We start from the raw sequence: 27926 nt of genomic DNA, 5'->3' as shown, positions 1-27926 counted from the left end.
GGAGTGAGAGTCGTGAGCTGTCTCACCAGGCCACAGCAAAGGCCAGCAGAGAGCACCAAGCCTAAACCTTCCAGTCTGAAGTTGTTTGAAGACAAAAGCACACAAAGAAAAACCTCCCATCTAAAACACGGGTTACAAAAGCCAAGCAGTACTGCAATCAAATGCCATCCTTATTCCATCACAGCTTGAAATAGATTGGGTAACGAGCAAACAAGTGCAGAAATCCCGAGCTGCTGCCAGTGACCGCGCAGCAGGCTGGGCACCGGGGCTCGCTTTGCTTCCAGCGCTGCGGAGCTGCCAGGGAAAGCCTCCCTCATCCTCCAGGAGCACTGGGCTGTCAGCACGCCCAGAGGAACCTTGCTGCTGAGCTGGCCCCAGCAGTACAGGCTGAGCATGCTCAGACCCCCGGAGCACCCTCACCTAACAGGACATGGGCAAAATTGCCCTTATTTCGTTTACCCACTCCATAGAAGAAAAGCTAGGCACATGATTCATGGTCTTCCCAGATCTTCTGAACCCCCTCTGTCAAGCCTAGGTAGTTCTCCTATTTTAGCTGCTGCCTGTACAGGCTTTGTTAGTGCTGGAGGCTGAGGCTTTGTACCAAGCCCCAGGAGTTCAGTACATTCTGTTCACAGTGCTAAGGCACTGAATAACCACTTACACTTGCATTTGCCTAAACATAGCCTAAACATATTGCAAACAAATAGCAGGAATAAGTTTAGCACTTGAGGCACAATTAACAGCTAAAAACACCCATCAATAATTTGGTCCTTTTCCAAAAAGACCAGAAAAAGCTAATAAGAATAATTGAAATGGTATTTTTGTACTGCAGCAAAGAAAAGAATAAAAAGCCCAAGATGTTTGCCAAGAACTTTAAAACCTGTTTTTAACGTGTCAGTACATTTTTATGAGCTTATCTGTAGATAAGATAAGCTGCTAAACACCATTTCTGGGCTTTAGACTTTTTGCTACAGGCATGTGCAATCTCTGCTGCTGCCTGAGCCTGGCTGTTTTCCTCGGTAGCCGCAGCAGGATCACAGAGGTAGCCAGCCTCACAGCAGAGCTGCTGCATTATGAATCAGATCATGCTCACCGAGGAAAGGAGGCTGGAGTGTTGAGGGTGGGCTTGAGAGAGCCAAGAGACTCGGGGTGCTATTCTTGGCAGCACCAGCGATTCACCGCGTGCCCTTGGGAGAGTGACTTAATCACGGCACGGCTCCGCTTCCAGCCCTCCGTGTCAGACCGCAGCGCTGCGAGCCCCGCTGGCCCTGGCTCTCGCCAAGGGAGAAACACAACGAGGCTGTATGAAAAAGAAAGGAAATGATGCAGTGCATGAGGATGCAGTTACACTGCTGATTTCAAAGGCAGCCTGGACTGTGTTTGGAACAAAGACTCTAACCCACGTAATAAAAGAGAGATAGTGTTAAAAAAACCAGCAGCACCTCCTTAGTTATTTTATCTCTCAGGGCATTGAAGGAGGCAGATACTACTGTAATCGAACGCCTGTGAGATGCCTGGATGCTGCTACACCTGATGAGATTCATCCTCCCAACATCCCTGCATGAGCGGAGGAGGAGGCTGAGCCCTGTTTGGTCTGGAGCTGGTGTACAGAAGAACACTCCCACAGTTAAAGACAGCCCCTGTCGCAGTATGTGCACAGCGATGTTTCACTGCAGCTCCGCCCGGTAACAGCTCAGGATACAGCCCACCGGTGCAGGAGAAATCCCCGCTCGCCGCTCCGTGCGCCCGCCCTGGGCAGCGGCCTGGCCCCACGGCGCTGCCCGGCCCTCCCGGAGCCCAGGGCCCCGCGGGATGGCAGCCGGGCTGCCAGGCACCGGGAGTTTCACTGAAACCATCTCAGCCGTGCCAGACGGCGAGTCAGTGCCGGGCACGCCCGGTACGGCCCGCAGGCCGCTCTGCCCCGGGCCCGCCCGCAGCGCCCGGCGCCGCTGGAGCCCGGCGGGCCCGGCCCGTGCCCGGGGGCTGCGGCCAGGGCTCCCCTGGCTCTGCCGACCGAGCACAGGGGCTGCTGCCCGGCCGGCCCCGCTCCCTGCCCACCCTACAGCCGGCACCCCGCTCGCTCTCGGTTCTGCCCCGCTGCACCAGAGTGCTTCGGCTGCTGCCCAAAGCCACGAGCCAGCTCCGGGTGACTGCAGGAAGCCTTCAGCTCTGCTGCTGCACCACAGCAGGATTTCATTGCTCTGTAACAGAAGGCTCCAATTTGCACATCTTACCCCCACGTCCATACTTCAGGACCAGAACACACCACGGGTCACACCTGGAAACCGCCTATTTAATCCTAGAGAATTTTTCCAGCCTAAACAGTTCTATGAGTCTGTAAGACTGCTGTGCCTGGAACACCGGCCTCAGCCTCCACTGCAATAAACGGGAGTTTCCACGAAGAAGAAACCAGTCACCACCTGCTGCGTTCTGGGGTTGGGGTTGGTTGTCTTGTATCTACATTCACAAGGCCATTGTCATCAGTTATGCATGTGTGTGTCAAAGCTGTTTTTCAAAATACTGCCAGCCACAGCAGCAGAGAACACGACTGCTGTCGGATTGCCACATCCAGTTTCAAAGCCCAGGCAGATCCCAGATTGCATCCTGCAGCCTGGATTCACAGCTCCACCTCAACATGCCACTGCATGTTTTATTGGAATGAGCTGCCTCCTCTTCCTGTGCACCACATAATCTCACACTTGCTGTTTTCAGTTCTTTACTTCTAGGTCAGCTGTACCTTTGCTGAGCAGAAATACTGCAATTCCAAGGAAAGCCACAGCCACAAGTCACTTCAAACAGTGACATTAGCCATGACTGCTAACACATGGCATAGCAAGGCTGCTGAGCAGGGACTGTCATAACCATTTTACAGATAGGAGAATAAAGCACTTCAGAAGGCAAGGATGCAAACTGGCACTTTCCAAGTGACCAGATTAACTGCTTTTGAATGCCAATAATCACTTGATTTTGCTCTCCATTTACCACGGAGCACGTGTCAGTGACTCACTCTCCCCTCTGCCCCTGAACAGCCACACCTCTTCTCATCTCACCCCTTGATCAGTCACCAAACACCCTGTTACTGGACAACCTCTCTGATAAATCAGCTACCCTATTAACTCAATTTGAATAAACTCTGTACCTCACCCAGACCAAGGTGGTGCACAAAGGGAACACCTACTTAAAGCCCTGCTCTGACATACACTATTCACTGAATCCATCTTTGTTTTCTTTTAATATTTTTAAGTGTTCCTTCATTGTAGTCTACATTTTTCTTAATAAATTTATCTTCAATATAGGAAGAGGTGCTTCTACTAAGGTGTTTCTACTGTTGTGCTGAAGCCATGGAGGAATTCAGGCGAAGATATCCTTTGAAGTGTATTCCAAACACCGAGCCCCATCTTGTCCTTCAGAAGCACCTGACAAGTGACATTAGTCAGTGCTGCTCTTTGCTCCACTGGTCCATTTGCAAGAGCTGGAAATGCTCTGTGGGCAATATGGGCTGCAACAGGGCAGCAGTCACTAGGGCAGCAGACACTCGTGTCTGCCTGGCTGGGTGGGGTTAAGTGGTACATGTGGTTTTTTTCAACAGCAGATAAGTCCGTGCCTACGAATACACAACTAGCTTTTCAGGTGGCAGCTTTTAGGGAGCTGGCAATGAAGCACAGCCTGTTTCTGTGGCCAACACCTGCTCGTTGATGACGGAAAGGCACAACCAGATGATGCAGCTGCTGCAGGACAAGTCTGATCAGCACAGCCTTGCACTCAGTCAGTGAACAAACCCCCCGTGCACAGACACCTCCCGCTGCCCACATGCCTGCTTTGCATTTGTCCAGTGCTCCATCCCACAGGGCTGATCTTTGGGGAGATCCCACAGCCTCGGGAAGCACAAATAATCACCACAGGTCTCTGCTGTTGGTCCTGCTGATGTCAGGCTGGTCAGGGAAAAGACCTGACTGAAAGGTGCTTTACTTTGACCTAGCAGACTGATAAACTGGTTTTGCAGCTACTCAAAGGTAGAAAATAGATAGACAAAGCCAACTAAAACCAAGTTATCTTTTTCTATGTAAAACATCAGTTGTTCCCACTCACGTGGCTGACAGCTGCTGGCCTGTCTCCATAAGCAGGGACTATTGTTGAGGCTCTCCAGAACTGACCTGGCAAACTGGAGGTTTGGGGCTGTGCAAACTGACTCACACTTGAGAGCGAGCAGAGATCTGTTCTGCCTTTTTGATAGTGGAAATAAAGCTTCACAAGGAAAGATGTTATGGGCCACAGTCCACACTTAACACTAGCAAGTGGAACATGTGCCAGCCTGGGAGGAGCATTGCCACTGCCCAGCAGAGACCCAGGGCTCCTCTCCCTGTTCCAACACCCTCTCTCTGGCAGCCTGGCCCCATGGCAGGGCAGGAGGGCTCCTCTTCCAGGTGGAATGGCAGCACTGAGACTTTCTCCATACTGAGAGGAGAAACAGCTCTACATCAGTAGGTGTAATGCATTTCTATACATTTCTGTTACAGAAGTGAACACTACAGTGTCTCCTGTGCTGTCCAAAGACCCAAGTTGTTGCCGAGATGCAGATTCAAATTAGCTCAAAGTAAAAATAAATAGGTATCAGTCACTGCTTTACAATTCAATTTCATGTGAAGCCAAACTCTAAATGCAAAATTAGATCAATGCAGATCTTGTACATAAACAGACCAAGTTTTCTCAGTCTTGGATTTGTGCCACTTTCAGTGTTTTTCTAGTCTTGCCATGCTCATACTAAGCCAGGGAGCCAGGGGAGCAACGTTCCTGATGTGCTACAATCACACGCATACCATGGTGTTCCCCTTGTATTTCTGCTCTCTCTCCTCACAGGCACAAGGGTGCTGCAGATGCAGTGTTTGGAATAGCCCTACCTGCTTCAGGGCTTCACCTCACAGCTGTCTCCATGGTTTACTGCACTGCCAGGCTACAACTATTCCACCTGTATTTGTCACGCCAAGAGTCTCTCTCAGATGGAAGTATTTGGACTTGTGTAAAACAAATCAGGTAGTTTTAAGAACAGAGAATAAGATAGTGCTTTAATTAAACAAACATTAACCACTGCAGCTTCAGCAGAAGGCTCGGCAGATGAGGAACCAGCAAGCCAAAGAGGAACAAAACCCAGAGAGAAGTATTGAGGAATGATTGTACTGCACACACAATGCAGACTCTGCCCTGAGGAATTATGTCAGAACAAGGTTAAATATTTCACTGGGACTAATACTTTGCATTTAATATTTTTTTATAAATCAATCTGCATAATGTATGCTGCAATCCTTTGTGTTTCAATTTTGCTTACAGTAATAAAACTAACTCTGCAAATCATCCTTGGCTGCACGTTATTTTTACAGCCAAGAGCACCAAGTGAAAGAAGCTTGGCAGAACAAATCTGACTAAGAGAGAGAAAAAGCATTGTACTTCCCAAACATAGCAGAACAACCCTGATTTTAAAGCAGTAGGATGAAAATGATTCAGCCTACAGTTAAAATTAGAGGTATGGTGAGAATTTAGACTGCAAGGGAAGTACTGAATTAAATGTGTTTTTACTTGACTCCAACAAGCTTTTTTTATTAGTCCCTGGTAAATGGAATACCAGCAACTTTAAAAGTTTGTGAAAAGAGTCAAATCCACACGGTGTTTGGTGGAGCAGACGCCACCTGCCATTGTCAGCACTGCAGGGAAGCCAGCAGTGCCAGAGCTCGGGTGCCACACGGGGCAGATGCCACGGCCATGGCTCCCCGTGACCCTCCGGGCACTCAGCCCTGCCCAGTGCTGCACGGGAGGGCAGGGCAGGCGGGATCGAAGGGGAAGGGGCAGCACTGTGCCAAACACACACACTCACACACTCACACACTCACAGACACGCACACTCACAGACACACACACACACTCACACAGACACAGACACACACACACACTCACAGACATGCACACTCACACACACACACACACACACACACTCACACACACACACACTCACACACACACACACACTCACACACACTCACACACACACTCACACACACACTCAGACACACACTCACACAGACACAGACACAGACACACACACACACACACTCACAGACATGCACACTCACTCACACACACAGACACACACACACTCACACACACACACACACTCAAACACACACAAACACACCTGCCTCTGCAGCAGCCCTTGCCTCCTCCAGCCCGTTCTCTGGAATGGTCATGGAGCTTTCCCCAAGGCCTCCCCTCCCTCCCGGCTTAGTGGGGAGAGGCTGTGGGCAGCCACGACCCCATCTCCCATCCCTGCAGCAGCAGCCATGGTGCTCAGCAAGCAAAGCCTTGCTCAGGTGCAACACCCACACCTTGCACAGCCATGAGGCACCTGGCTCGGAGCCACCCTGACACACTTTTCTCTATCTTCTGTTTCTTCTTTGTGCTCAAGAGACAGACAGACAGCACTTCTGGACCTCTTATCGTGAATAATTACTGAAACTCACCCCAAATATATGTACATGTATATGTATATGTATGTGTATGTGTATGTGTATATGTATAGGTACAGGTATAGGTATAGGTATATGTATATGTATATGATGTATATGTATAGGTATAGGTATATGTATATGTATATGATGTATATGTATATGTATATGTATATGTATATGATGTATATGTATATGTATATGTATATTTTTAATAGACGTAAAGAACTATAAACCCACAAGCATTTTGAATGCTAAATGAAAAAAATCATTAACTGGAAGAGTTCTCTAATCCCAATAACCAAATCAAGACATTCCCATTCCCCTCCTCCCATACACTATTTACAGCCATCAGGAATGTGTCACTGCTCAGCATTCCGACCCACTGCCTCCGCAGGCTTTTCCTTTCTCCAGCAGGAAATCCTCCAGCTGGCCCTACTTTGTTCTCCAGAACATTTTAAATTCAGCTTCTTTGCATCAATTGAATGTAGGTGCATGCAGGCATGTGGTACCTGCATGTGGGTGTTCCTCCTGGTGAGATTTCCTTACTTTCAATTTCGTTATGAGCAAATTAAAAGAAAATTTAAAAAAAGAAAAGAGTAATTCCTTCAGTGATTTTTTTGCCTTACTGCAATACACACACACAAAATTCTTAAAGAAATGTAGAAAACAACAGCCACTGCAGGACTCTGCACTTTCCAGTTGGATTGACCAAGTCCTGCCTAAGTTTATGTTGAAGGGTTTGCTCAAATCAGTGTTGCAGATTTCTCCTTAACAGGAAAACTTTTGATTTCCCCAAGCCTTTATGCTTAGAAGCAATATTATTTGCAAGTTGGTATCATACCACACCACGGGCCAAATGTTACCCTGCACATGGATTCCGTGGAAACTTAAGGAAGCACGTCTTGTGTCTCTCTCAGGCTTCCCTGGGGAAGTGCCATGCCCACGATGCGCACTAGGCTTTTGGGGTAAGGGCTTGATTCCAGGGGCAGAGGACAGAAAGGAGGCAGAATATGGGTGAGCAGGAAAATTAAACCTCAGTCTGGCTGTGGGTAGAGCTCCAGGGGGTGAATCACTCTTGTTTTAGGAGCAGTATCCTTAGCCTGAGGCTAAAAGAAGTAAAATAGGGAGTGTGGTAGGACACTTGCTAGGCAGTGTCCTTGCTTTGGTTTGGTTTGGTTTGTTTGTTGAGGTTTTTTTGATGCTTGACAGCTATTACCACTAAATAGCAGAGCCTGTGAAAATACACAGAATGAAATTGCTCTGCTCTAAGAACATGAGCCGTGTTTTCACCAAACAAGAATGGACGTGTTGGGTTGTTTTAATTCCTGGTCTAGCTGGGCATGTCTTTTCTCTGGCTCAAAAAAACAGAAACACATAATGAAGGCAGCCAGTTGTCTGGTAGGTAACTGAACACAATTCCCACCACAGGATAGGATTGTTGGCAAGATGTGGTATCAGTACAGGGAAACTTAGTACTGCCAGCTAAATAGATCTGTCAAATTTGTTTCTGCAAAATGTTATGTCTACAACTACTAGAAATAGCACAGCTAAGTGATAAAACTTAAGTGTGAAAAAATATTTGCTTTACTTTCAAGTCTGTTTCCCTTGTGAACCTGACAGCATTTTGTTTTCTCAAAGTCATGTTTCATGGGCCCGAGGACTGTACTTTTCCACCCCCTACACCTGTATTCTCATAAACAGCAGCAGTGCTTAAACAGACTGCAGCAGCTTGCACAGACTGAGAAGGCAAGCTTGTTGGATCCTTTCATCTAAAAAGAAATAGGAATAAAGTAACATTATATAAGAATATTGACCCTAAAACAGTGAAGTGCTCTTTAATGCCTGCTTGATGAGGCCTGGCCCTACAATGACTGAAAGAGTTTTCTCATTGCCAGAACCTTCCTTCCATGAATAGGCACTGATTTCATGTACTACTTTAGGATAAGGTCTTAGAGGACACTATTTTTAACTATATGAAGAACAAACATGTCTAAAACACCTTAACCTTCCAGCTGAAGCTACACATACTTTAAAGCCATTCTAATATATGCATAATTAATGTGTACATTAATCAGCAAATGGTAAACAGCTAGTGTTGCAATAACTCTCCTGTCACTAATTTTAATACTGTACCAAAATATGCTACTGTAAATTAACTAGTATATTATGGAGTGCCATAAATAATTAAAACTAAAATTATAACTGGCAAAATGAATGAAGCAAGAACATTTTGTAACCCAGTGCTCTTCCTACTCGACTTCATAATTTTCTAATTTGAGTTCAACACTAAATCTGATTCTGTCTGAGCATAAAAACGAATTTGTTCATATAATTTACTAATTTGGAAAGTAGCTTGGTTGGAAAGAAATTGAAACCTGTTAAAACCTCCACATTCTATAACAGAACATCAGTCTACATGCCACACAGCACAAACTGCTCTTTGGTCATCATTCCTGGTCCCGAGGGGAAGCCAAAGGAAGCACAGCACAGCAAGTGAGAACCACCCAGGACAGAACTCTGCTGCCAGCTGGGACATCCAGCCCCAAGGAGGAACCCATCCTACCTGGTCTCAGAGGATGCAGGAAAGAGATGGGCTTCTCCAGCCACCCCATCTGACACAAGGGGAGTGAGCAGGAGCTCTCAGTGCTCCATGAGCCTCAGCTACAGCTGCTGTACAGCACCATGGGCAAGGACAGCTGCTGAGTGCAGGACAGAGGCAGGAGAAACAGGCTCTGCTTTGCCACATCAAGTTACACCACTTCAGCTTTTGACATCTAGAGGTGAGGACAGACAGGTGAACAGCACTGGAGTGACATCGCTGTATCTTTTACAGGGATTTTTAAAGCACACCAAAGGTGCTTTTATGCAAGTTGGTAAAACTTGCTGCTCCATTACTTCAATCAATAGGAAGTGTCAAATTGTTGTTGCAGAAGTCTTCTATTGTTCTGTATTGTTTTGCTTTTTAATTTTCATTCTTTGGTTTCACTGAAAGAACAGCTCTCTTTTTTAAGACAGACATAAAAGAGGCTGACAGACAATGTCTGCTGCTTCATTGTCTTCAGGTGGATTCCATATTCTGCTCCTTCATGCCTCTCACCTTCCTGCCCTGTCTTCTCTGAAGTACCATGGAACCTTCCACCTACCCAGCCATATTTTTTTTTTTTATTTTTAATTTGTTGGTGTTTATTTACTGGACAAAAACCTGCATCAATTATCTGTTTATGCTGCCTGAGCTCACCCTGACTTTCACAGGAACAGAGCACCATCCCTACCAACACAGCAGGGCCAGACCTTGCTTGGCACCCTGACCACGCAGCCCATACCCCTCCAGAGCAGTGGGAAGAATGCCAAGGCGTGGTGGCCCCAGGATGAACTCTCAGGGAGAAATCCCTGTGGAGTTTGAGCTCTGACCTTGTTTCTGTAGCCTCCAAGAAGGGGGTTCCTGCATCTCTGGAGCCCACCTTGGCACAGCAGGATCCTTGGGCAACCCTGGGCTGCTGGCTGGCTGGTGGGCTGCACCCATTGCCCCACCAGAGGGAAAGGGGAGAGGCAGAAGGGAAAAGCTTCCTCTCTCTGCATAAGCCTGACTTGTGCTGCTACACTGCAGCAGATGGGAATCTTTGGAGAGAACAATCTCCCTGCTCCACAGGGTAAGGCAGTTCCCCTGGCACAGCAGAGGCGGGCACAGCACTGAGAACATCCCAGGGGAGAAGCTTATTTAGACAGTGGTAGAAAGGATTCTCCACCCATCTGTCCTGCCCACCCTGGCTATGGCACCCTCCCCAGGAGGTCGAGCAGGGGACACACAGCCTGTTCCTGGTACAGACAGCCCACAGGCCACCCACCAGGAGATCCGGAGGGAATGGGATGCTCCTGCAGGGATGCACACCCCCAGGAGATCTTGAGTTCTGGACAAAGCTGTGTAGGTGAGATTGTAATACCATTCTGCTGTGGACAAGGACACCAGGGGGTTGTGCCGGCTATAAGCAAGGACAGTTTCTAGTTCTCAGTTTTTTATAAAAATGATGGATTAATCTTGTTCTTGCTAATCTGCCAGGACAGAACAGCTGACATAAGACTCCTCCAAGCTGCAACGGGAGTCCTCAGCTGCAGGAGCCAGCAGTTGTTAAGCACAGAGTTAACTCCCACAGACTGACTATTTCCTTCTGTTTTTTAATAACCATTTCTTTAGGCAAGTGTCTCCTGGTATTTTAAAAATTCATTTTAATCAATTTAAAATTAATAACAAACCAGCAAAATCCTTAGGGCCTGAAAGCTCCAATCTCTGCCACTCTGGAAGTGATGAGTCAGCTCCAGTGCAGCGGCCATGGAGCAGCTGAGGGCTGCCCATGAGAGCTGAATTAGGTCACTCGGTTTGCTATTCATGGAACCGTGGCTGTCCCTGTCGTTCTGAGGAGCTGCTGCACTCCAAGGGCACTGCCACAGCACTGGGCAGCAGCTGCTGCTGCCATGGCTCTGTCCTGTGTACTCACCAGGTGGGAGCACCAGGACAGAGCCTCCTCAAGAGGAGGGAAAGGACAGTGGCTGCAGGACACAGAGCACAGAGCCCTGTCCCTCTCCCTGGGCTCTGCAGGGTGTCTCCTCATGTTCCTGCCCTGGTCACCAAGCCACGCTCTGCTCGGGCTAGGGACAGGAACCAGCAGTGCACAGAGCCAGACTTCTGCCTCCAGCCTCTTCCCAAAGCACAGCTCCCGCCAGGCCCAGCAGCAGTCTCTTCCCAAGGGAGAACATCCCTGGGTACTGCAGCAGACCTGCTGTGCTGCCCCACTCATCTCCTGGCCCAACACACAGCTCCTGTGGCTGCTCCTGCAAACGCTGGCTTGGAAGTTACCCACAGCACAGGATTTCCCTGCCCCTGGCAGGTTCTCCTGCCAGTCATTCTGGAAGTAGCTCAAAACAGGCGTTTTATGACCCGGGAAGACAAAGAGAACAGCCATCAAGGCTGCAGGACCAGACTCCCTTGAGTCCAGTTCTGCTCTGGCAAATGCCCTCTTCCTCACAACAGCCCTCAGAGGGGTCTGGTCACTTCAGGGACTTGGAGCTCCAGCACTCCTGTTTGCCAGCTGCCTGAACTCCCAAGTGCCCATCTTTCTGCAGCTACAGTCTCCAGAGATCCAGATCTCCTGAACACCCTGGGAAGCACATCTGTCCTGTTACTGCAGGGCAGTCCAGTGCCCATGTCCTGCTTAAGCCTCTCGTATTCAAGGAGTGGTTTTGTCCCTGCCAGAGGGGCACAACCTGACAAAATGACTGCCTGCTCACCTACTAATATTCAGCTGTGATAGAGATGAAAGATTTTGGCTCACATCCTCATTTGTTCACTGAAGAGAAATCAAAATGAACCAAAACGGTTGACCATTTTGTAAATTACTAAGTATTGAAGCTCCACTTCTCTGGAAGGCTACAGAGTGACAGACATAGTGCAATGGCAAATGACAGAATAGCTCTTTAAAGTTTAGGTATGAGACTTCAAAAGACCTTCCTCTAATGTCCCAGACCAAGCATAACAGGCATCCCTGAGGCAAATAACAGATTTATTTAAAAAAAACAAACAAAGCTTTCCTTAAGAGAACACAATGACAATTTCTGTGTAACCTCTGCAGGATACCCCAGGCACCCAACAAATGCTCCCTGCCCTCCTGAGGCCTTCTGGGCATCCCCCCTGTCCCTATCCTCCTGCTGGTTGGCACGAAGCCTCTGAAGAAGACTGAAATTCAAAGTCAGATTTTGTAGTGAAGAAACAAAACAATATTTCAGTGCTTTAATGACAGAATCTGTTATGAGTGTCACCATTTCAGTTCCCAACTTCAGTTTCTTTTATGACTACTTCAGTGTTTGGACAAAAGTTTTGAATAAACCAGTCTCTTGCTGATAAGATCACAGGCACCCAAGAACAAAACTAAGTCTACTTCCAGTTACTTCTGTGGAAGGAAAAGATGGCCTGAATTTCTGCTATGTGTGTGTGGCCTGTTAGACATGGTGCTTGCTAAATTAAAAGATCATTTTCAAAGCTCATTTTTGTTTCTATTTGTTCAATATTTTCAAGGGTAACACATGGAGGAAAAATGAAGTGACTTAAAACAGATGATTCTGAAATGTTAGCTTTGGTAGCACAAAGTGAAAATACAAGTGTATTCTTGCATGAGCACAGCAGACAGAAAGGGTGGTCATCCCCACCACATCCTGAAATATAAACAGGTACTTTGTTCAGAAAAGGCATTACCTTTATTCAGCACAGCTCAGGCATTACCTTAATTCTGCAGCACAGTTCCAGTAAACTTAGAGCAACTTCCATGGTGAACCTGGGAGTACATTAAAGGGTGCTAATGATTATAATGCATGCACTAGAACAAGCAGATTCTGCGGCAATGTTTAATTTAGATTAAATTTAAATAATGATTTACAGCACTCTGATAAAAAACATGGAAAGAGGTCCTCTAAGTGTAGCAGCAGGCATGCATATCTTCATGTATTCTTCTCTATTTTTATACTTAACAGATTTCCAAGTGCAAGTAGATTGAGGCTCCATCTAGTGCCAGGGGCCAGGAAGTCACCGGGAGATTTTCATTCCAAAACCATTCTCAGAGGACGACCAAGGAGCAGTGGCCAGCCTGGCATCCCAGAGCTGTCACAGGCTGGTGGGAACACTGTGGGATTGCTCTTAGGGTGTATAAAGGCTTCATCTAAAAGCTGCATACCTTGGGCCAAGCAGAGGGCATGGCACAGCACCTGAAACATGAGCCCACCACGGTGAGAGGGTCCCTGCTCCACCACCAGCCTGTTCTACACGGCTCCTCTCTTTGGATCCAGGATCTCTTTGGATCCTGCTAACTTCTACCCAAAACCAGGCCATCAATGGCTCTGAAATGCCCTTGCTGTTTAATTCATGGCTTGACACTTGTTGGCAAGTCACCATCTCCTCCACAAACACCTACCAATGGTGGCACAGAAAATGGGTTTATATTATCAACACACAAAATAGTCTAGCTGGTGCTAATGTTCCCTTCCTCTCTTTTTCTGTGTTTTTTCCCAATGGCAAGTGCTAGAACTGTACCTGTTTCTAGCTCTGTAACAAAGCCATGCTGCATGTCCCAACGCCTATAAGCACACACTATTCTTACCCAAAACAAGAGGAGGTTTGTGCTGCAGAGCACAGCTGTTCAGATGGTTCAGTCAAAGCAGTAACACTGAAGTTTTTTTACATATGGAAGTCATGTTTCTTCATTTAAGAAAAGTGGTCTTCGTTGTGCATTTTATATTTGACTTTCAAAGAAGACTGTAATGGAAGGAATCCTTTCACTGTCCTAGTGAAATGCAACCCACCTGAGTCATAAGGCTTTAAAAAGCAATATGCCAACTGGACACAGAGTACAGACAAACTGTATTAGATGCATCTGTCCCACATTTGTCTTCACATACCCTGAGCCCAGACTGGGAAGGGCAGCATTCAGAGCAGGTGGGACCGAAGGGCACCACTGAGGCATGGGGCTGGCAGCAGTACACACAGGTGAGGATGGAGAGCTACACAGCACATGACTGGACTCTTCTTCTTCAGAGTACCACCACCATGACTCTGCTCACAGCTGTGTGAAGGCTGACAGCAAAAACTCATCTGCCTGCTCCAAAACCGCTCCCTGCCTGAGATGCGACGGTTCCTCCGCAGGCACTGTCTGTGTGGTCACAGCAGTGGTGCTGGGGGACTGCCCACCCATGGCATCGGGGTACGGCAAGATCAGGACCTCCTGAAGCATGCCCAGGTCTCTGGGGATGCCCCACGAGTGCAGCACTGCAGGAGCTGCCCCAGCTCCAGGGCAGCGACGCTGCTCCTCCAGCCTGCCGCACACTCACCTTCCACAGTGAACAGCTCAGCTGAGAGACAGAATGATTTATTGTCTTTTGAGAGGTATTTTGAAAGAAGGTAAAACCTTCTGAATGAAACTGCACCATTCTTAGGCTATTTTCCCCTTTCTTCATTTCTACTTTTCCCCACTCCTCCCATTTTAATAATCTTAATGTTTCCTTTCACTTGCACCAGTGGCTGCTCTACAGTTGCACAGTATTAGACTTTCAGACTGAATGCACCTCTTCTAAGATTACACAGACAACTTTGAGCACAACAATTTTCATAGACTCTGTTCCTCAAAAATGTGGTATTTATTTGAGTGGATGCAAACGAGAGAAAAGCACTACACCTGTGGCAGAAATAATTCTCTCCATGATGAAACTAAGTAGTACTTCAACTACCAAAAATTCACACCAAAATATTCTAAATATTAAATATACACGGACTCTTCTTTGATGAGCTAACATCAGGCAAGCTGACTGCTGCTTATAGCTAGGATCAAGTTTTTTGTGGCCAAAGAAAAATTTGGTATAAGGTTAGACTCATCATTTTGCCGGGAAAACACGGCTTTTTAGACTTCAGAATTATTATTAAATGCTCTTGAAGACAGTGAATGTTTTAGGTAGAAATTGTGTATCACAGATAAATGTATGTATCCGTGATTCAAAAATCCTTTTGATTTTTAACAAGTAACAAGCATTTACAGCAAAATAATGTGTGATCAGAGGGGCAACAGCACACAGACAAATCTTTACAGATTTTTACACACACATTTACAGATCTTACCAGGGAAAGCAAGTTGAATGAAGAAAATAACGCCCTGAACAAAGCTCCAGAGCTCCCCAGCTGCATCATGTGGGTGACTGAACGTGCAGCAGAAAGTGGTGCAGAAACAATCACCTACAGTAACTGTGAGCTAGAAAAACAGAACCGTCTGTCAGGGCTGTCACCAAGACACAGGCAGGACAGAGCTGCTGCCTGGCATGGTGTCCCAGGGGACAGGGTCCCTGTGCTCCTGCCACACACCACAACACAGCACAACAGTCAGACCTGGCTTTTCTTCTTAGTGCATGCTAGCACAGTGAAAACATGCAGACCAGCTATGAAAATGATAAATTTGTTCTACTGGTCAACTGTGACAGAGAAAAAAACAAGCAGATGAAGCCTGTGAGAAGTTAAATGTTCTCTTTCATCTCCTATCACTTCTTGTTGTGGTCAGTGAAGTGTGCACAGGGGTCACAGGTTCAGACTTTACACCACAGTAAGATTGTTAACTGTCCCTGTTAAACCACACTGCACAAATATCCATTAAAAATGACTGTGTCAAGAGCCTGTGCTTGCTGTGCTTCATTTTCCACTTTTCTGCTTCCTCTCCCTCTAACTTTGTGCTTCTCCAACCCTCTCATTGCATTTCTTAGCCTCAGTTTTGGCTTTTAAGATTAACTTCCCCACAGCCTTTCACCCACTGCAACAGCCAGAGGCATGTGATGAGTCACCACAAGTTTGGGCAAAAGAACATAAAGACCTTAGATTGAGTATGATTCCACCTTCCCAGCACTGTGTCAACCTATCTACAAACGCAATGAATTTCACAGTTTCATACCTTTTATTTCATAACTGAACAGTTAACAGTCACCTATTTGGGTTCTGTTTGCTTGACTTCAAGCAAAACAAAATACTGCAGGATCTAGGCACACTGAGGAGTCCAACTGCTTGGTAACTGAGGCACAGAGAGCTGTGTCATGATTCTGTACTTGTTACTCCTATAGGGACTTATTTTACCTCTCCAAGTAAAAATTTATATACAATGTACTTTAATTTCTAGGAATAAGGTTTCTTTTTTGTTGGCCACCAGTAAGATAAAAAAATTCACCTTAAAAATCCTAAAGCTGAGCAAAGTTCCATGACTTTAGACATCTTTTTTAGTGCTTTGGCTGGTTTGTAAATCTCATCCCCAAAGGACTGTCCTTCCTCATATTTTAAGTACTTCTGGAAGCCACTGAAACAGAGGCAATTTCATGCTCTTATATGACATAGCCATATCCCTACTCCTGCGTCTGATTTTCAGATTTACACTGTGGGTTTGTTCTGTTTGAACTTGATGGTTAAATAAAGACTAAGCAAGGGAACCCCCTCAGAAGTGCTTACATAACTGTCTTACATAGGAAGACAAAGGCTTTACTGCACTACCTTATTGGTAAAACCATACCAGGCCAAAATCCTCAAAGGAGATGAAACTCCCATAATGGACAGTTAACATGGAGTTAAACCATTGTTCCAAACAATGCAAGATACACCAGAAAAGCACCTTTTTTTCAGAACTTTCTAGATGGTTTAAGTTCCATTGTACAAGGCTGTCTGCAGTGCAGCCACAACTGTGCAGCCATGGGACAGGACTTTGGTCATGCACAGCTCCAGTAGCTGTGCAATAAAACTGTACTGGGGTCTTCATGACTGTTGCATTTTGAATCACCATATTTTTTAAACCTAGTTTCACATTTTCCACACATTAATATGTCATTTTCATAATTTGTTTCTACCTAACACTCATGCCAGTCTTTGGAGGCTCCCTGGGGTTTCAGCCAAGTCCCTGGGTAGCTGTGGAAGGACCCTGCCCAGCCTGACCCCCACCAGGCTGTCACCAGGAGCGACTCCATGGACTTGTAGCACTTGTGAATTGGTGTTTTCCCTTCCAAAAGCACAGGTGGTGAGGAGACAGAGGCCAGGGCCCAGCAGGACCCAGGGTGGTCACAGGGGAGGCACGGCCGCAGAGCCCAGCCCTACCCCAGCCAGGGCCGCCTCTGGAAAGGTTTTCTCCACAGAGAAGCCCAGCTGCATTCTGCTGGTGGCTGACTGCCCTCCTGTCTGTACATAAGTGCTGGTTACAGTAATCTCCAAATGGTGAAAGACAGTTAGAACCTGTGACATCATCACGGTTGGACTAAATTATCCCAGAGAGCTTTCCCAACCTAAACAATCCTGTTGGGAGAAGTCCTGCCTTTGGCTCTCATCATTCTAAGCACAGCAGCAGTACTGGTACCTACAAGGCCTGACAGAAAAACCCAAGTTACATTACTCACAAAATATAACCCTCCTCCAAGTCTTTGGCCAATTTCAGTTTTTCTGTTAACAATATAAAAGCAGTCAAGTTTCTCAAAAGCTGTAAATAGTGATTACGCTTTTGTTAAGCACAGCCAGTACTTTAGAATTCTTCCAAATTATTCTTTTCCTTAGATGTGATCCAACATCAGTTTTAGACAAAGTTCTGAACAGAAGCAAAAGACCAGGAATTGCTACAAGCTGCACAAAATCCTACCAAACTGTGGCTGTAGTGTGCAATTAAATTCCAGAAAGAACAACCACCAGGTGAAATGGTAGTTGTAAAAATGGTAAAATGCAAGAAATAATGATTTCACAACTATTTACTATATGGCTATAGCTTACAAGCAGTCCATTTCCTATGTGAGTCTAGGCACTGACATTAAAATGACCTACTACATCTATCAATTTTAACAAGGATATTTTTATACATATATAAATATTTTGCTTCAGAAATGTCTCTTAACTCTTATAGCAAAAAAAACCCCAACAACTCTGGAGGTCTCTGCTCTTACAATCTTTAACATACAGAGCATACCCTCCTTTTCTTAAACCCAGCAGTCTCAAAGGAGCTGCTGCAGTAGTGCCTACACAACGTTGTAACAATTGTATAACATACCACACAACCAAATGAGGCACCTAAGAGTGAAAATAAAATTAAAGAATCATGATTTTCACAAACATGACTAGTGACTGCTGAATCTGCAAATTATACAAGCTACCTGGTAGCTTTGAAACATTAAATAATAGCAACCCAATTTAGACATCACTTTCTAAATATATTACTAGAGTTAGTTCACAAATAACATGACTAGAAGCTGAGCTACCAAGCAGGTGTGAAATCCTCTACTCTGATCCAACCATTTACGTTAAGGAGATCCCAGATTCCACGTAGGTATTTCCAGTTTAAATCATTCAAAGCAGATGTCTGTGTTCCCTGTATGGCTAACACAATCCACACACCAAAACAGCCCTCCCACCACTGATCACCCGGTGTGCGCAGCTGTTACAAAAGGAGCTAGGAGCAACAGCCCCTGCCCTCTCTGCGCTCAGGTGAAGCACCTGTCACAGAGCAAAGCAGCGATCACCACACCTCAGCCTGGCCTGGCTCTGCCTGTGGGGCAGCAGCAGCTCCTCCCCAGAGCCCGGCCCAGCCCCGGCTCTCTGCCTGCTGTCCCAGGACTGGGTGCTGGGCTGCCAGAGCCTCACTGGGCAGAAGGGATGGACAAATGTGCTGGAGGGTGAGATCCCTTCAGGCAAGGGGACGTAGCCTTTGGCTAAAGTCCTGTGTGAAATACCTGCATGCTTGTACCAAGCCTGCTGTCCAAGAGAAGCCCACCTCTAATTAATCAAAGGATAATGATGATTAATAAAAGAATAATCATAGCAAATAAGCAGCTCCAAAATCCTCAAGGCCTGCCCCTGGATCACGAGATGTCTGTCGCCATATCCATTAAATCAACTTATCAAAGTAACACAATTTGGAATCCTTATTGCAACTTAAGGACACTCAACAAAAAATCAAACGTATTTTGGTTGAACTCTAAAACTAATGGGCTCATCAGCTTCCCATTCATTTCAGATGAACGCAATTCACTTTGTGCCAGTAAGAATGTTTAACTGAGACCTCCTACAGGCTAGGAATAAACAAAGAAGTGACCCTCAATCACAGTTTCAGACAGAAGAGAACCTTTTCTCCTTCTCATGGAAGGAATCTCTGGAGGCAGGATGATGAAGGCGAGCCAAACATCACAGAAAGATTAATTTTTAGCTATTTTAAAAGCAAAAAGCAACTTTAAAGACTGTAACTCATTGGTAGATACAGTGATATGAGAATATTTCTGGGATACATGGATGATGCTGTCCAAATTCAGAGGGGAAAAGGCACTGTGAAAACAAAATAGAGAAAAAAAACCCTTACGGAGTTAAGGTAAAAGATACAAATGAGCACTTTTCCAAGTACCTAGTAATCCAAGCAATTAGTACTAAATAACACTCAATGACAATGGTACTAGGTTGTTAAAGGACTATGAAACCCTGAAGTGTGCTGTAGGGGTATCCATTATAAATACCTGGGGACTTAAGGTAAAGGAAAAGAAGGGGAAAGGGAAAAGAAAAATCAGGAAAAAGCAGATTCATTTATCGTATACTATGCCTTGGCATATTCAGGTACGAAATCTAACTTCTTGAATTTTAGCCACAAAGCGACTGACATGGACTGCCAGGCCACATCCCACCAGCCTGCACTGCCCCAAGAATCACAACAGTCATCCAATAAAGCAAACCCACCCTGCTCAAAAGCAAGATGATCCCCCCACCAATTGCAGTGTTACGGAAAACAGAACAATTGCCTCGAAATACACCCTTAAGGTGCTGGTGAACACTCCTGCCACGCAGGACAGCCTTGGAGCAGCCAAGCCTTCCTGCCCAGGGCCCAGAATCAGTGCACCAAACCAATGGCACCAGCCTCGGGTGTTGCAAAGGAATGTGGAACTAAATCATTGCGACAGAGATTTGGTGCAACCTGGAACAATAAACCCCAAAATCGCCAGTTACAACCCCTCGTAGAAAAAAACTGTAGCAGATGCTGGTGTGTGAGGCAGGGACGCACCCGTGAGGATAAAGGGCACGGGCGAGGCAGGCAGGGGCTCAACCCCTCTCCGAGGGGCGCGAAGGCAGACGTGAGATTATAGAAACAGCACCAATGCAGCGACTGCCAGGGCCGTGACGGCACAGCGGGGCTCGGGAAGGACGGGGCGCCGGACCCTGAGTGCCCGGGAGCGGGCACCGCTCTGCCCCGCACCGTGACCCCTCTGGGCTCCCCGGGACCGCCCGCCGGGCCGGCGGCGCAGCGCCTCTCCCTGAGCCCCGGGGCCGCGGCCGGCCAGCCCCGGGACGGGCTGGAAGGCGCCGCCGCCGGTACTCACCGATCCCGGCCGCTCCCGGCCTCCGGTGGGGGCATCGGGGCGGCCGCACGGATCTCCGGCCCCGCCGCGCCTCTGCCCCGCGCGGTTCCACACCGCCATTCCACCGGGCCGAGCCGGCCCCCCCAGCAGTGCCGGGGCTGCCCGCACCGATCTCTAGCGGCCGAGCAGCCCCGGGCCCGGGCACGGAGCACCGAGCACCGGGCACCAGTCCCGGCGCCGGCCGCAGCCCCGCCCCGGCCCCGCTCCCCCCGGCCGCGGAGGCGGTGCCGGCCGCGCCCCTCCTCCCCCCGCCCCCGGCGCGGCAGCGCAGGGCTGGGCTGGGCCGCGCCGCCGCCGCCGCAGCGCTCGGTCCGCTCCGCCGCCGCACCGCCGGGACCGTCGCCCGCCCCGCGCCCCCGGCCCGCCCGCTGCCCGCTCGCCCTCGCCCGCCGCCCCGCGATCATGGCCGGCTGGCAGAGCTACGTGGACAACCTGATGTGCGATGGCTGCTGCCAGGAGGCCGCCATTGTGGGCTACTGCGACGCCAAGTACGTCTGGGCAGCCACGGCCGGCGGCATCTTCCAGAGCATCACGGTGAGCGCGGCCGGCGGGAGCGCGGCCGGGAGCGGGGCCCACGGGCCGCGGCCGGGAGACGGGGGCACCTTGCGGGCGGGGGGCGCGGGCCCGGCCGCCCGCGCCGCCTTTTTGTGCGCGTCGGGAACGGCGCGGGGCCGGTCCTGCGGGCGGGGGCGGCGGCCGGCCCGGGGCGGGAGGTGCGGGCGGCGGGCCCGGTGCGGGGCGGGCGGCGGAGGAAGGCGGCTCGAACGCCGCCGCGCCGCCGGCTCCATGTTTTCTCCGCCAAGATGGCGCTCTGCCATTGATGCTCCCCCGCCCTGCCCGCCCGCGCCCCCGGCCCGCCCGGCTCCGCGGCCCCGCCGCCCGAAGAGAAGGGCCGTACGCGGCCGCCGGCGCGGCTCCCCCGGCCCCACGCGGCCCCGCCCCGGGCGCGGCGGGCCCGGTCCCGGCCGAGGCGGAGCGGGGCCGCCTGGGCCGCGGTCGGGGGGCCGGGCCCGCCGTGACGCTGCACTTTGCGGCCGCCGCTGTGCGGCCGGGCCCGCGCCGCGCCCCCAGGCTCCGGGCCCGGGGCCCTTCCCGAGGGGCAGGCGGAGGGGCCCGGGCCCCGCGGGCGGGCCGGAGCCGGGCTGATGCCGCGGGTGCGGGCAGGCCCCGGGCTGATCTCCCGGGACAGGTGCGGACAGAGTCCGCGGCAGCCCGGGGTCAGGCTCCGGCAGACGCCCTGCGCCGTTTAACGGGCTCGGGCCCGCAATGGCCGCGGCAGAGGCTCCCCCGCGCGCAGCGACCGCGGAGCAGCGCAGACTGCGCCTAACAAAGCCCTGTGTTCTGGAGCACTTCCTGCGGGTAGCGAGGGGAAATCACGGCCTCGGCCTTCTAAATAGAAATTACAGCAATATACCCTTCCGTGCTAACTCTGAACTCTTTCCTTTGACAGCCAGGAGAAATAGATATGATTGTAGGAAAAGACCGAGAGGGTTTCTTCACCAACGGTCTGACCCTTGGTGCAAAGAAGTGCTCTGTGATCAGAGATAGCCTGTATGTCGATGGTGACTGCACAATGGACATCAGGACAAAGAGTCAAGGTGGTGAGCCGACATATAATGTTGCTGTAGGCAGAGCTGGGCGAGGTAAGCACCCTTTTCTGTACCTTCAGATAGCTAAATTAGGAATGTGACCGTAAGCATAGACTCCAGCTATTAGGAGAACCAAACTCCTGTACTTAACGGCTAATTTTGGGAAGTGATGCAAGGGAGTGGATGGCAGTGCTCTGGCTGAGTTCTGACTGAGAATTACACTCATCCCCTTCCCACCTGCATCCCGGCCCAGCACCAGGCTGTGCAGTAGTTAACAGGTCTGTGACAAGCAGGAAAAAGCAGGCTGCAGCTCCAAGCAGGCTTAGCTAGTATTCCATCACTTCATACCTGAAGCTCAGTAGGGGTCTGTTAATGACAGGCAATGACTGCAAGCTTTTTCATTGTAAATTGCTTGATGGAAAGTTTATTCTGCAAAGACGTGAATCTCATGTATGAGCTACTCCTACTTAAAAAGTTCTACATTAACTCTTCTTGCACTTCCTATTGAGCCTGCTAAAGTCTGTCCAGACAGAAAAAGCCTGTCCAGTTTGGTACCACTGAGAAATGTGCTTCATTCTCAGACACCTGCTCCTTGTGCTCTTCATTTAACTTCCAGTAAAATCTGTTATGGGGCAGGCACTCACCAGATATGAAATACTGTCTGGGAGTGGTGTGCCTTATGTTGGGAACACCTGGGCTAGCATTTTTGGGCTGGCTGTGGAACAGGTTCATGAGTGACGTGACTCTCACTAATAGGTGTAAAACCAAAGGCAGAGCAGATGTCTGTAGGCTAAAGCCCAGGGCAGGCATGCAGGAAGAGGGTTTGCAGCACTGATGTGAAACAACCAGAGTTCTGACTTATGAAATGACAACGAGAACTGTCTTAAGCTTTTATGAGCAAATTGCTATGGAGGTAGAATCATAGAGTCATTAAGGTTGGGAAAGCCCTCCAAGATCATACAGTCCAACCCTTCTGGTGCTGCCAAGGCCATCACGGACCCATGTCTTCAAGTGCCACAACCACATTGCTTCTGAATCCCTCCAGGGGTGGGAACTCAACCACTGCCCAGGGTAGCTGTGCCAGGGCTGGACAGCCCTTTTGGTGAAGGAGTTTTCTTAATCCAAACCTTCCATGGCACAGCCTGAGGCCCCAGTGTATGATCCTGTGTAGGTAGGCATGGCATTCTCAGCTTGGTGAACAGTCCCTGGCCTGTGGCAGCCCAGTGCTCGTTGTGTCCCCCTCCCTGTTGGGGGATGTCTCCTGGCAGCTCACAGTGGCTGTTGCTGGTGAGCCTCCAGTGTTACTTTCACCAGATAATCTGGGACACCTTGCTGGAATTGGGGGAGTGGGGAGAGCCTCAGTGTGACAGTTGTCCCTGTGTTTTGTCTCATGTAAAAAGTGTGGTTTATAGTTGTGCTATCGCATGGAAGGTCTCAGCCCAACTCACCCTTTTGGATTTTTTACCAGTATCAGGGCAGTTACTCTGGTTCCAGATCATGGGAATTTTCTTTTGCCACTCTCCAGTCACACTTGCACACACACTGCACCCCTGCTCCTACAGGTCTTTAAACTGCCACCAGGATTTCCTTGCTGGGTGATGACTGATGGTGAGAGGCACTGTAATGCTTTTTTGATAGCTGGTGGCATTTTTCTTAGCAGTGAACTCTTAAAACTTTCATAGTTAGATAAAATCCCTGAGGATAACTTGTACTTTCTCCCAGCCCTTTCTTCATCTGTGTTTTAACAAAACTGTTAAATTAGCTTAATACCCAAATACTAAATCTTGAATTTGAGGGTGTTTATTGCACTGCCTAAAACTTGCATTATTTCCATGTCTAACACACTCTTTTTAAAACTTTTTTTTTTTCTTTTCTCTTTCAGTCTTGGTCTTTGTAATGGGCAAAGAAGGGGTCCATGGAGGCGGATTGAATAAGAAGGCATACTCAATGGCAAAATACTTGAGAGACTCTGGGTTCTAGTTGTTAGGCAGACTGTTAAGTATTAGGGGAAGATTGCTATTAAACTTTCCTGGCGGTGAGCTTTAAACCTTACATTCTGGAAACTTTACTAGCAATGCAGGGTGATGGGGTATGAACCTGTGTCTCCTTTGTATCCCTTTGTTGGTGGGGAAAGGTGTTATTTTTTTTTCCCTTTAATTCTTTTCATTTCTGTTTTGTTTCCTTGTGTACTCCAGCATTGGTTATAGTCATGGGAAAGGAAGGTGTCCATGGAGGGACACTCAACAAGAAAGCATATGAACTGGCTTTATACCTGAGGAGGTCTGATGTCTGAGCAGCCTCTCCCCATCCACCTAGCAGCTGTCTGCAGCACCACCTGCTTGTGCTCAGTGCTACCAGACCGTAGATGGTAGTTTGTGGTTTTTTATTTACCCATTTCCTACTGTCATAACTCCAGTTCCCCCTTGTTCATCTCTGTAACTCCTGTAGGTACCCGAGCCCATCTGGCACCACCATGATGATGATATGCATGATAACTTGAAACTTGGGAGGGGAACATGCCAAGTGTAGGCTCTGCTTTGTCTTAGCAATTAGTATGATATTGACAGCTAAACCAACTGAGATACTAAACAAGGTGCCGATTGTACAATCTAATTTGATCAATGCCTCTTCAGCACTTTGAGCAAGTCACAGCTCACTAGTCTTCCTTTCACAGAGCACGGTTGGGAGGAAAAAAGCGTGTGCATATCTTCATTTCTGTCCCTCTCTTTGTTTCTGTTTTTTAAACCCACGTGTTTGCTTACACCCATTTTTATAGTGCCTGGTTTGTTTAACCAATTTGCCACTCAAAAGCTATTAATGTCACATCAGTTTTGTCATTGCACTTCACTGTAGGCTTAAGTCTCTTACTTTTTCTTGATGTTGTCTGAAGGTTGTACTGCTTAACAAGTGCAATCACAAAACTATGAAAGGGTACAGATGTACTTCCTCCCGTGACCTTAAACCACCATCCTAAGGACTCCCCAGACATTCCATCATTACAATAGCTCAGGCACTTTTTTTTTTTTTTTTTTTTTGCCAGCTCCTGTTCTGTAGTTGACTTGTGCAAGGCTGCCACTGTGGCCATTAGCTAGCCTGGTATAACCAGCTGGAGTGTGTCTGGTTTCAGTTTCTCATAGGACCAATTTTAATTTGCAGCTTGGGGGTCGGGGGGTGAGGGGTGGTGTTTTTGTTTTTTAATATGAAACTGCAATGTCATTGTGGAAAACTGCCACCTTCAGCTACCCTGGGAGCTCTGACTGGCTTCAGTCTTTCTGCCAGATCACTCAGTGGTGCAGAGTTTGGCTGCTCTGAAGCTACTGTTTGGATGAAGGTCGGTAGTTTGTAAGCTAAACTGTCAAAATTCATTTCAAATTTAAAAATCTTCATCTGGCCTGTCACACCCTTGCTGCAGAAATGATGGAGTGAGCTGCCTTGTGCACGAGTCATCTGAAAATGTCTGTAACCAAACTCAGTTCAGGCACGGTTCTGACCTGTATGTCCATTGCAAGAACTGCAGAACTCTGTATACTAAAGAATAAATGGGAGATGGTAGTGGTTGGAATAACTGACTTGGCTGTCTTGTGATGAATTTTTTAATATGTATTCTGTGCCATACTATTGTTAAAAAAAAAAAAAATGAACTGTTGCTATTGTGAGATGGATTTTAACTGACTCTGAGGGTTTCTTTTGACTGGCACTACCTTAGGGACATTCTAGTATTTGCTTCTGTTGTTGGGCCTTGTGGATAATGTACAGATTTAAACAAATTCTTGTTGCTGATTTGTCCATTTCTTTCCCTGCACTTTGTTACATCTGGGATACAGTCTAACTCATCTGATTTAATATGCATTTCAAAAAATGCCATAACTATTAAAAACACCTTGTTTACAGACAGATGAAATAAATTTATTCCAACCAAACAAAATCAGACTGTTGGTAATTTTTCTGCCTCACACCCAGGAAATCCTCTGAGGCCCTCAGTGCATGGCTGGCCACACTAGCAGGGGTTCTAAGTGCAGTTTTAAGTTTGGCAGGACAGCAGTAGTATGATAAGTAGTATGATAATATGATAAGTAGTGTGATAATGTGACTTCAGTCAAAAGCCAGGCAGTCTTTGGGGCAGATCTTAAATTAGATGATTTCTCATCTCTTAATTCCACGTTTATCCAGCTCTCTGGTGTGGGGCTCCCCTGCCCTCTGAATGCCCAACACACCATTCCTAAACAAGCTGAAGGCAGCTTGGCATCAGACCTGGCAAAGGAGGCTGTGGTGGCCTGCCCAGGTCAGTACAGCCAGGGTGGGAATGTGCTCCCCTCACCCAGAGAAGGGGCAGATTTAAGGTCTCCATTACCTTAAAGGATTGCACCTGTATTTGTTACTTCTGCTGAGAACTCCTAAAAACACAGGCCCAAGGTGATGTGATGGTGAGCCCTGGAGCTTGTGGGATGGGAGGACAGCTGAACCTTCATGGGAGGTGAATCTGCCTTCTTGGGCCCTCGAACTAGTCAGGTGCTTCTGGACAGGACCTGAAACACCCTTGTTCTCCCCTCCTTCCCCCACACCTTCATCACTGGTGTCAGCTGCACCTGCTCCTCTGCTTGGCACTAGACCTGTGTCTAACTAAAACCTTCCTATATATAGTGTTCAAATTCTCCCACTGCCAAGTAGCTCTGTGTCTGAACTGGATCTCCCAGGGCCAAAGTTAGAGCAGAACAACACAGCCAGAGCACAGAGCAAATTCCTGTTCAGCAGTAACTGGTACAGAGGATGCAAATCTGCTTGCCTCATAAAACACATGTGAAGCTGTGCTCAGTGTCTGAAGTTGTACTCACCTTCTGACGGCAGAACCTTGTTTCTCCCTCATTAGGAGGAATAAGGATATTATATTCCTAGAGCTGATTCTGTGGTAAGGCCAGAGTGGATGGAATTGATCTAGCAGCACCCCAGAGGCAGAGCAGCTGCTGGCAGCACACACCAGGTACTTATCATCACATTCCTTAGAGTGGCATTGTTCCTTTCTGACCAACTTCCCTCTCTTGAGGTGTATGTCACCTCTATACTTCCGCTTGGTTAAGAATTAGGTGTTGTTCAAATTACTTTTTCAAATGCATTTGTTGGTGAATTTTCCTACCATAACTGTCTGCAACTGATTGCAGGCACTAGAATTATGTAAGAGCATATTAAAAAGTTTAGGTCAGTTTGTGGTTATGGAACTCTTCAGGTTTTGGGGACCACTCCTGGAATACTTTAATGAATAATCATACGCACTCACAGAAACAGCAGGGACCTATTTTAAGAAAAATCTTTCATTTTCAGAAACCATTTTCCCATTTGGACTCACCTAGACATATGCACATTGAATGGGCACTTTGCCTTGTGAAAATATATCACTACACTGACTGTCATTACCCCATAGCTGCTGGCAGCAGTGGTTTGGAGATGAATCATTCTTTCATTATTATCCTTCTGCTGTGCCTCATTGTGCAAAACAAACTTTCCCTGCTCTCAGCCAGGCCCAGAAAACAGATCTGCACTGCAGGGTATGTGGCTGCTTAGAGTGTAAGGTCAGAAACCACATCTGGGACCACCTCACCTGCAGTGGCTTGTCCAGGGTTCTAGCTCTGGGCTGTGGTTCTGCAGGTGCTGCCAGCTGGGTAGGAATTGTTCAGAGCACCCTGCTCCTCCTTCACACTCCCCCAGGCAGCCTACAGACTCTGGCCAGTCCAAACTCTTCCTCAAGCTAGAAGTGAACAAAAATGAAGGTTTTCTGCATAACTCAGACCCCTGCACATAGCACTGGTCAGTGCAACCCCTTGTACTGTGATTCACTGTATGATGCAGGAAACATCTGCTCGGGCTCCAACAATTCCATGTTACACGTCTGCAGAAGCACTTCACCCTCAGTAAGGGA

At 48.0% G+C, this 27926-nt stretch overlaps 1 protein-coding gene and 1 long non-coding RNA gene across 10 annotated transcripts in view; one reads left to right on the top strand and one right to left on the bottom strand.

Annotated features, from left to right (window-relative positions):
* The window catches only part of LOC108961852 (uncharacterized), a 50529-nt gene extending 29933 nt beyond the window's left edge, over positions 1 to 20596 (bottom strand). For 6 of the 8 annotated variants that reach the window (XR_007778223.1, XR_007778226.1, XR_007778227.1 and 3 more), the window contains exons 1-2: positions 20388 to 20596; positions 1094 to 1300 (exon numbers count right to left, since the gene is read on the bottom strand). This is a non-coding gene — a long non-coding RNA (uncharacterized LOC108961852). Of the gene's footprint in view, positions 1 to 1093; positions 1301 to 2234; positions 3796 to 20387 lie in introns of those variants that run through there. The other 2 variants (XR_007778224.1, XR_007778228.1) reach the window with 2 other exon arrangements.
* Positions 20597 to 20758: 162 nt separating this feature from the next.
* Positions 20759 to 25584, top strand: PFN2 (profilin 2). Of its 2 annotated transcripts, none has more exons than XM_030226908.2 (3): positions 20759 to 20960; positions 21877 to 22069; positions 24211 to 25584. In XM_030226908.2, exons 1-3 carry the CDS (start codon positions 20829 to 20831, stop codon positions 24306 to 24308), a joined length of 423 nt encoding a protein of 140 aa, XP_030082768.1. In that variant the 5' UTR covers positions 20759 to 20828; the 3' UTR covers positions 24309 to 25584. The 2 variants fall into 2 exon arrangements, with proteins under 2 accessions (XP_030082768.1, XP_030082767.1); XM_030226907.2 differs by having other exon boundaries at positions 20770 to 20960; positions 23898 to 25584.
* Positions 25585 to 27926: the final 2342 nt, after the last annotated feature.

This window comes from Serinus canaria, chromosome 9, assembly GCF_022539315.1.
Source record: "Serinus canaria isolate serCan28SL12 chromosome 9, serCan2020, whole genome shotgun sequence".
NCBI classification, from domain to species: domain Eukaryota; kingdom Metazoa; phylum Chordata; class Aves; order Passeriformes; family Fringillidae; genus Serinus; species Serinus canaria.
This window is presented reverse-complemented; position numbering and strand designations above follow the sequence as displayed.